Source organism: Nuphar pumila, chromosome 10 (assembly GCF_984573655.1).
Source record: "Nuphar pumila chromosome 10, dmNupPumi1.hap1.1, whole genome shotgun sequence".
Lineage (NCBI taxonomy): Eukaryota > Viridiplantae > Streptophyta > Magnoliopsida > Nymphaeales > Nymphaeaceae > Nuphar > Nuphar pumila.
The window spans coordinates 45,725,667-45,736,496 of NC_143258.1; the positions used below are offsets into that span (position 1 = coordinate 45,725,667).

Below are 10,830 nucleotides of genomic sequence, written 5' to 3' on the forward strand. Positions count from 1 at the left end.
ACAACATTTTTGCTCACTGGTAAAAACAAAGAGAGGGCCGAACATGGAACTAATAGGTATGGGCTGAGAAAGCCAGCCATAAAAGTTTTTTCTCTTCCAATATATTTGTTTTTTAACTTGGAGGGCCACAATAGACTGGTCGGGTTTGATACGGACTAGGTGGGACCAAACTCAGATCTGATTTGAGATATTGGTACCGGGTTTGGACCCGAGTTCAATTAGACCTACATAAGAGAAAACATACCCAGACTCTATAAAGATTACATGAACCAGAGCCAGTAAAATAATATTTTTAATTTTTTTTTACATTGAACAATTGCAGATCTTAGTTGAAACTTGGGTCGGATCCAGGTCCGGTATGAAATTTCATAAACCATACCCAACTTTATATATATTAATTGGACTCTTTGAGTCTGATCCGGATTCGAATTGGATCTCCTTGTTCATCACCAAATCCTGACCCTACGGGGTTTGGTATGCGTCTGGTCTGGATCAAACCAACCCTTCGGGTCCATGTATTAATCCGACCTTCGGGTTCGAACCCCCGCCTTAATCGAGTCTTATTATTTATCACCATACCCGGACCCTATAGGGTTCAGATCGGGTTGAATCCGAGTAAACCCGACCCATTGACACCCCTTCTTGGATGTCCCGAGGTCAAACCACAAGCGTGTGCGGCCGCAACTTTACAAGGAGTGCAAATGTGGGCCAATTCCAATGTGTGGGTTTACCACCCAGGGTTATGGATGTAAAAGATTCAGATTTCGGTCAGATGTAGCCAATACCAAATTCAACTAATCTGATGTTGGCTAATTGGACATGAATTCAAATTTAGATTCAGATCGAACTTGGAAAAATACATGTAATCAGATTTGGATATTTGTTGGATTTGATCATGAAATCCTTAAATCGCATTTGAATTCGATTACTAATCAAATTCAGTTTTCTTAACAAAATCCGACTAATTGGATTCAGAATTGGGTCGGATATCGGATAAGTCCAATCCATAGACATCTCACCCAATGTGGTTTGATCCTAGGTGGGTTCCTCATCACAACCACCCCCCCCCCCCCCAAAAAAAAAAAAAGAAACAACAAAGAAGGAAAATTCCCATGTTTGCTAAGGGCTCTTACTTATGGGTCTTGCTTCATATTCAGTGGATCTTGGCTTTGTATAGAAAATGAACGATGGTAATTGCCAATTTCTGCAAACGAATGCAATATTCAAACTTCACATTTTTGTGGATCTACAGTAATTTGCAATTGAATTCCTTCACCAAACACTACCACAAAAATTCACCATGAATCAATTTGGTTGTCCTTCACCTTTTCTTTCAATGACAAGGAACTCACTAGTATCAAGCTCTAATTGGACCCACCTTATAGTGGTAAACCCTAGCTAGGAGAGTGGACCATCCCCAAACACTACAAGAGATTTGTGGATTAGCGATGACCTAAATCCGTCGCTAAATAGTTTAGCGACGGATTAGTTTTCATCGTAAATTTTTTGACGTTAATTAGCGACAGAATATATCTGTCGCCAATTTCGTCGCTAACTTGCGATGGATTAACGAATGCCAAAATCCATCGCAAGGTCATCGTTACTCTGCGGAGCTTTGATTTTGCAATGGATTTCTCACCGTCGCTAAATTCAACGCCTATAGTAATTAGTGACGCATATATCCGTCGCTAATCCGTCGTAAAAAAAGAAAAAAAATTATTTGAAAATTAAATATCAAGAAAAAATTTCCTGTGATACAATTTATATTTCCTGTGAATAAAAAACAAAATACACATCAAAATACATATAAAAGGAAATTGAAACAATTAATTGATCCACAATAAAATTCGCAAGTTCTAATTATTTACAATTCAACATTTACATTTTTGAAACAAAAAGAAGGTAGAACAAATTCAACACATAAATCTAATCATTGCCAAGATTTTGTGCGTCCTCTTGTTCAGTGTCTCGATCTGTCCCTTCAGCTCCACTACGCTCATTATCGCTAGCAACCTACACGAGAAAAGAAATGTCAGTATTGATAAACAAAATATACTGAAATAAATTATACTCTATATGTGATTCTATCATGCTCATATGTGTTCTAAGGCAGTAAAAAAACTTTATACATGATTCTATCATGCTTATATGTGTTATAAAGTAGTAAAAAAAACTTTATATGTGATTCTATCGTGCTCATTGTGTTCAAAGGCAGTAAAAAATTGTATATGTGATTCTATCATGCTCATATGTGCTCTAAGACAGTCAAAAAGTTGTATATGTGATTCTACTATGCTCATATGTATTCTAAGGCAGCAAATTTTTTTTATATGTGATTCTATCATGCTCATATGTGTTCTAAGGCAGTAAACAAACTGTATATGTGATTCTACCATGCTCATATGTGCTCTAAGGCAGTCAAAAAATTGTATATGTGATTCTACCATGCTCATATTTGTTCTAAGGCAGGCAAAAAACTGTATATGTGATTTTATAATGCTCATATGTGCTCTAAGGCAGTAAAAAAACTGTATATGTGATTCTACTATGCTCATATGTGCTCTAAGGCAGCAAAAAAAGCATATGTGATTCTATCATGCTTATATGTGTTATAAAGCAGTAAAAAAACTTTATATGTGATTCTATCATGCTCATATGTGCTCTAAGGCAGTAAAAACACTTTATATGTGATTCTATCATGCTCATATATGTTCTAAGGCAGAAAGAAAACTTTATACGTGATTCTATCATGCTCATATGTGTTATAAAGCAATAAAAAAACTTCATACGTGATTCTATCATGCTCATATGTGTTCTAAGGTAGTAAAAAAACTTAATATGTGATTCTATCATGCTCATATGTGTTCTAAGGCAGTAAAAAAACTGCATACGTGATTCTATCATGCTCATATGTATTCTAAGGCAGTAAAAAAACTTTATACGTGATTCTATTATGCTCATATGTGTTATAAAGTAATGAAAAAACATCATACATGATTCTATCATGCTCATATGTGTTGTAAGGCAGTAAAAAAAATTTATATGTGATTCTATCATGCACATATGTGTTCTAAGGCAGTAAAAAAACTTCATATGTGATTCTATCACTCTCATATGTTCTTTAAGGCAGTAAAAAAACTTTATATGTGATTCTATCATGCTCATATGTGTTCTAAGGCAGTAAAAAAACTTTATACGTGATTCTATTATGCTCATATGTGTTATAAAGCAATAAAAAAACTTCATACATGATTCTATCATGCACATATGTGTTCTAAGGCAGTAAAAAAACTTCATATGTGATTCTATCACTCTCATATGTTCTTTAAGGCAGTAAAAAAACTTTATATGTGATTCTATCATACTCATATGTGTTCTAAGGCAGTAAAAAAACTTTATATGTGATTCTATCATGCTCATATGTGTTCTAAAGTAGTAAAAAAACTTCATATGTGATTCTATCATGCTCATATGTGTTCTAAGGCAATAAAAAAACTTTATATGTGATTCTATCATGCTCATATGTGTTTTAAGGCACTAAAAAACTTCGTACATGATTCTATCATGCTCATATATGTTCTAAGGCAGTAAAAAAACTTTATATGTGATTCTATCATGCTCATATATGTTCTAAGGCAGTAAAAAAACTTTATACATGATTCTATCATGCTCATATGTGTTCTAAAGCAGTAAAAAAACTTTATACATGATTCTATCATGCTCATATGTGTTATAAAGCAGTAGAAAAACTTCATACGTGATTCTATCATACTCATATGTGTTCTAAGGCAGTAAAAAAACTTTATATGTGATTCTATCATGCTCATATGTGTTATAAAGTAGTAAAAAAACTTCATGCGTGATTCTATCATGCTCATATGTCTTCTAAGGCAGTAAAAAAACTTTATATGTGACTCTATCATGCTCATATGTGTTCTAAAGTAGTAAAAAAACTTCATACGTGATTCTATCATGCTCATATGTGTTCTAAGGCAGTAAAAAAACTTTATATGTGATTCTATCAAGCACATATGTGTTCTAAAGCAGTAAAAAAACTTTATATGTGATTCTATCATGCTCATATGTGTTCTAAGGCAGTAAAAAAACTTCATACGTGATTCTATCATGCTCATATATGTTCTAAGGCAGCAAAAAAACTTTATATGTGATTCTATCATGCTCATATGTGTTCTAAAGCAGTAAAAAAATTTTATACGTGATTCTATCATGCTCATATGCGTTATAAAGCAGTAAGAAAACTTCATACGTGATTCTATCATGCTCATATGTGTTCTAAGGCAGTAAAAAAACTTTATATGTGATTCTATCATGCTTATATGTGTTATAAAGCAGTAAAAAACTTCATACGTGATTCTATCATGCTCATATGTGTTCTAAGGCAGTAAAAAAAACTTCATACATGATTCTATCATGCTCATATGTGTTCTAAGGTAGTAAAAAAAACTTTATATGTGATTCTATCATGCTCATATGTGTTCTAAAGTAGTAAAAAACTTCATACATGATTCTGTGATGCTCATATGTGTTCTAAGGCATTAAAAAAACTTCATACGTGATTCTATCATGCTTATATGTGTTCTAAGGCAGTAAAAAAACTTTATATGTGATTCTATCATGCTCATATGTGTTCTAAAGTAGTAAAAAAAACTTTATATGTGATTCTATCGTGCTCATATGTGTTCAAAGGCTGTAAAAAAAATGTATATGTGATTCTATCATGCTCATATGTGCTCTAAGACAGTCAAAAAGTTGTATATTTGATTCTATCATGCTTATATGTGTTCTAAGGCAGCAAAAAAACTTTATATGTGATTCTATCATGTTCATATGTGTTCTAAGGCAGTAAAAAAACTTCATACGTGATTCTATCATGCTCATATGTGTTCTTAGGTAGTAAAAAAACTTTATATGTGATTCTACCATGCTAATATGTGTTCTAAAGCAGTAAAATAACCTTATACATGATTCTATCATGCTCATATGTGTTATAAAGCAGTAAAAAAACTTCATATGTGATTCTAACATACTCATGTGTTCTAAGGCAGTAAAAAAACTTTATACCTGACGGGCACCAGAGCTCATGTTGAATACAGACGAAGTTTCTCTGTCCTGAAAAAAGTTGCACAACTCATTACAGACAATGTTGAGAATGACTTCATTTAAAAAGTACTGCATTTTGTCCTCAAGATGATGACAGACACCATCCCAAGACATAGCAGGGTCATTAGGACGTTAAGAGTTGATTACGACTAGTGGCAGGAGGGCGACCCCTTTTCCGAAAAAAATAATGAGGCAGGGGGGTCGACCCCCTGCCGGAAAAAACAAAATGCGGCAGGGGGTCGCCCCCTCTGTCTGAAAAAACAAACGAGGCAGGGGGTCGACCCTCTGCCGGAAAAAACAAAACGCGACACGGGGTCGCTCCCCCTGCTGGAAAAAACCAACGAGGCAGGGGGTCGACCCCCTGCCAGAAAAAACAAAATGTGGCAGGGAGTCGACCCCCCTTGCCGGAAAAAACAAACTAGGCAGGGGGGTCAACCCCCTGCCGAAAAACACAAAACGCAAGGCAGCCCCCTCCCTGCCGCAGGTAAAAAAAAACTGGGATTTACCTGCGACGAGCGGGGGGCGGCGGACCGGGGGGCGACGGGTCAGGCGGCGGAACAGGGGAAGACGGGTCGGGCGGAACAGGGGGCGACGGGCGGCGGACCGGGAGGCGACGGGCCGAGCGGCGGACCGAGAAGCGACGGGCGGCGGGCCGGGGAGTGCGTCGAGCAGCGAAGGATGGCGTCGGGCGGCAGAGGGTTGCGTCGGCCGTACGGGAGAGACGAAACAGGAAAGAGGAAAAGGGGCTCTGATTAGGGATTTACGCAGAAATTAGCGACGGATTTGGCGACGACTTAATTTCGTCGCAACTCCATCGTAAATTTATATGACCCCTTAGCGACAGACTATTTCCGTCGCTAACGTTGTCACTAAGTAGCGACAGAAAACCATCTGTCGCTAATCGTCACATGTGTTGCGACAAAAATGGATCGTCGCTAAGCCGCCGCTACGTAGCGACAGAAGGTTTTCCGTCGCTACATCCGTGAATATTACAAATCTTAGCGACGGATAAGTTTCTGTCACTACATCTGTCACAAAGTTGCGACGGAAAAAATCCATCGCTAATATCCGTCACTAATTGGCATTTTTCTTGTGGTGAAAGTGCTCTTTTATATTGGTCGTGGATTCGGTCCCTATGGGAATCCAATTCTTGACTTCTAGGACCTGTAGACAATCTGATGCTCCTCCTTACCAACTGGGTGGTCATGTGGGGGCCAAGGGCCAAACACTTATTTTTTTTAGCAGTGAAAAGCGAGCCGACTATTGTAGGTTTACAATGAGGTGATCAATTTTCTGTAATTTTATCAGTATTCCACAAGATGGTTGGTCCTTTGTAATTTGCCCCCAAAAAAATTCTTTAAGTAAATTTGTCATACCTAAAAAGCTGAACTTAACCATGAGCAGGTAGTGCCTAGGCTTGCACTCCATAAAGTCAAAGCCCAATCAAACCCAAGCCTAACAAGGTTAGGCTCGACAGGGTCGTCCTTGTGAGTAGGGTGATAGGGTTAAGTTAGGCGAGGGCAGAGGTATTCAATCTGCACCGCGAACACTGTGAGACTTGTTTGAGACTTGGTGTGACAGTGAAGCATTTAATGGACCTAATTTGTGTCCTGGTGAGTCCTTTCATATGCTGACATCAATTGTTGTTACATTAAAGATTAGCCAAATATTTTGACCACATTGATATAACATACAGTATGGCAACCAAACTATGACCTTGCTCATGTTTTGTAAGCTAAGCTAACAATTAGTCAGTTAGAAATCAACCATTATCAAAGATCAAACACAATAAAATCTTTGTTATCGGTCATAATCACAATTACCATCTTCAAATCTCTCCTTTGGATCACTAATTAATTGCAACCAAATTATGCATTACACAAATTAAGAGACAAGGAAAAGTCCTCACTTCCACAAACATCAAACACTAGGCAGCACCATCAACAACAAAAGAAACAAAGAACCGACTAGCAATTCGCCCTCCCTGCAACCAATGATGCATTATTCCCTTATTAACAGCACACACCAAGCTAAACCAATTAGATCCACTAAAACACTCTATGGAGAGTTGAGTCTCCTGCAATTCTTCCTTGTCTCTCCCTGTGACCCAGTTAAGGGGGTGATGTTGCCCATATTGATCATGGACTTGGCAAACTGCTCAAAGAACTTCTGATTGTCCTTAGCATAGAGCTCAACAAGCTTCATGGTCTTCTTGTTCTTTGTAAAGAGGATCTGATCAGTGCTAAGCAACCCTTTCGACGCGATGATGTTCTTGAAGTAGTAATTATCAAACTTGGTCACAGTGACATAATCCAGTGGGAAGAGGTTGTTACCACCTGATCTAGGGCACCCTGATCTGAGATGTGATGCATAGGATTGATCAAGTGTATAATCAGGCACCCCATTGCCTGTTTGGTTGTAGAGCCTTTGCCTGAAGTTTGTGCACCCAGAGAACCCAATTGTGTGGCTTCCTGCAAGGACAAAGGCATAAATGAGCATTGGTGAAACATGCATTACTCGTATGGATGAAGGTGCAATTAGTATAAAACTATGTCATAAGGACACAACATTTTGGCCGGGAGTCCTTGGTGACATGAATGGGACAAGGTATGTCATGAGGTCGTAATTTTTTTGCAAATTATGCCACAAGGACACTTTTTTTAGTCAATAAAAAACTGTTTTTTGATAATTTAATATAATAAAGCACATCTGCTACTGAAAAAAAGAAAAGAAAAAACATGATAGAAATTACCAGAAAGCGTGACCAAATCGACGAGATTAAGGCCCTTGAGCTTGAATTTTGTAATGAGAGTTTGAATGGTACTGTTTGGAGCTGGGATGTTGTAGTTTGATCCACTCAAGCTTGCCCCAAGCGAGTCTCTCCTTCCCAGTGGCACTTCCCAACTGGGCCCACCAGCCTGAGACAAAGACAAAGCAGGAAAATGTTTGAGTACTGTTACTTTGGCCTAAGACTCCGTTTGGGCTCTGTATTTCATGTTACACAGTTCACAAACTCCAACACAGAAACAGTTGGAATTCATGAATTTTATCATAGCAATAAGTAAATAACAGAGACATCAGAGTCCATCAACTTATAGCCTTCAGGCGGGTTCGCATGCATGGTGCAAATAGGAGAAAATTTGAAGTTCACTAACTCAATGCATTTTCCATGATGCCAAACACTCAATGATGTTATTTTATCCATTTATGACAAGGGTGCGTTTGGATGCACTCATCTGAAAAGCTAGTATAAGTTGAAGATTTGCGTTGTGCTCCAGAATGGAATTTGTGAACTTGTCTTGCTTTTCCGGATAAGTATAGGTGCCATCCTGACTGCACCCCCTCAAATGAATGTTGCAGTACCCTTGGTCATTTTGTGATATATATATATATATATATATATATATATATATATATATATATATATATATATATATATATATATATATATATATATATATAGGGAAAAGATAGCGTCTAAATAAAGGAAGGTCCAAAATTTACAACCTATGATGATGAATGATGTTCCTTCTTTAATGATAGAGTTTTTCATTGATCACTTTACATATTAGACTTCATCATTTATTTAGTAAGCCACATGTTTTCAGATTATGGTTTTTCGGCATTTTTTAAAAAGTGCCAAAAATCAACGGCCCACAATACTTTGTATTGTAAAGTTTTAAATGCATTGTGAGTGATTTTTCGCATTTCAAAAAACATGTCTAGATGTTATAAAGTCTTATCATGTAAATCATATTTTTTACTAAAATTATAAAGAACAAATATGTAAGGTCCAAACAATGAAACACTCAAACATTGAAGAAGAGGAGCCATCTGGTTGTAGATTTTGGACCTTCCTTCGCTTGAAGGTCCCCTTCCCTATATATATATATATATATATATATATATATATATAGATATATATATATATATATATATATATATATATAGAGAGAGAGAGAGAGAGAGAGAGATGGGGCATACCAAAACCGTAGAGTCCCTTGCAGCAAGGGTGAGAATGTCTGCACAAGACACAACACCGGGGCATGTCTTCTCAACTTCAGCTTTGATCTCATTAATTACTTCGAACCCTCTGACCGAGTTCCTGTTTGGGTTTGAGGTTTTCTCACTAATTATGCTGTCACTGCTATCCAACAAAATTGATGCATCACAGCCCTGCATATTTTACAAACCATGCTGGTGAGAGAGAGAGAGAGTACTTTGCTAACTTTGGAAAATATTTAATGTATGTGAATCGTAATCCACAAAGTCTAACTATGAACTTCAAAGTCTCATTCATATTAGTTTACATTTAACATGAATCCCAAGCATTCTCAAGGTTTTCTATACATATTCAATAAAGTTTGCAGCAATTTAGAGTAGCTATAACAATCTAATAGGCTTGAATGTATGATGAAACCCATCTATTTCAAATGATGGGATCCGTGTTCCTTGCAATGGCTGCTACTGTACCAACCACAAAGTCGTCACATTAATTAGAAAGTGAATAATATTGACTTTGGTTCTATCTTTAAAAATGAAAAAAGGACTGGTTCTATGAACAATAAATAAATAAGGAAGATATTAAGATAAAATTTATAATCTTCACGTTCTCATATGAAACACTGGTTAGCAGGTGCTACCGTTTTCCAAGTGAAAATGAGACCAGTTTGGAGTAGCAAGGCTTGACTTGGTGACAGCACCATGAGCCATGCAAAATTAATTAGTCCAAGATACCCAATCAACAATTGGTCTCTTTCAGAACAAGTGAATGAGATCCAGATTATCCAGCCAAAGCTATCCCATCTGGGGCCCAGTTTGATCACATATTTCTAGAAGTCTTGATTAAACCTACCTTGACATCTCTCACTATCTTCAAATGCATTTTTCTCATCATCTTCCTTAAATTGCTTTGTATTAAAGGAAAATCAAGGATGATTATAAGAGAAATGCAGTGTATGCATTATGAGAATGTAAAGGTAAGGCTGTCAGTTCATCACCCAACTACAAAGTTAAGTGAACAAATTAAGAACAACCTTTCTCCAAAAGCAAAATTCTTTCTTTGTAAAACCATCAGAGTAAAGATTCCAATGCAATCTTTTTCTAACAGAATTCGAAATTACTGAATCCCAGGAAGCACTAAACCTTCTAAGATCATTGTTAACTCACGTTAATTAGGAAACTCAAACTATAGGTTGAAAAGCAATGGCCTGACCTTGACAAAGCAGTCATGGAAATGGAGCCTGAGCAAGGACGCAGCCATCCTGGTCTCCTTAGCCACGGCCTGGGCGACGACAGACTTGACTATCTCTTGAACCTTGGGGCATGATTTGTCATAGAATTGAGGGTAGAGATAGGCATAGTCATAGCCATTGGTTTGCCAAGAGAACACAGTCAGAAAGCATGGCATAAAGCACAAGAAGAAGAAGAAGAAGAAGCGCGGAGACACCAATGTTCTGTCCATGTTTTCTTGTGTGTGAAACCTTAATTAGCTCCTTGGTAGTGAGAGCCAAGTTAGCCCAAAGGCGTATATATAATGAAAAGGAGGACAATTTGGGGAATTAATTACTCTGAAAAGTAAGGAATAGTGGTTGTAGCCGCCACACTATTGTATAAAGAAAAAGTATATAACTTTTGGTTGAACATGTTCCAAAATAACTAAAGAGTTAAAAGGGGTTAACTCAGATAAAAATGGTTGACTAGGCTGAT

The 10,830-nt window shown here is 37.1% G+C and overlaps 1 protein-coding gene across 1 annotated transcript; it reads right to left on the minus strand.

Annotated features, from left to right (window-relative positions):
* Positions 1 to 6,930: 6,930 nt before the first annotated feature.
* Positions 6,931 to 10,585, minus strand: LOC149826784 (peroxidase 72-like). The gene is made up of 4 exons (XM_090018380.1): positions 10,337 to 10,585; positions 9,106 to 9,297; positions 7,874 to 8,039; positions 6,931 to 7,592 (listed from the first exon to the last, which is right to left on the minus strand). Exons 1-4 carry the CDS (start codon positions 10,583 to 10,585, stop codon positions 7,180 to 7,182), a joined length of 1,020 nt encoding a protein of 339 aa, XP_089874506.1. The 3' UTR covers positions 6,931 to 7,179.
* Between the last annotated feature and the right edge of the window lie 245 nt (positions 10,586 to 10,830).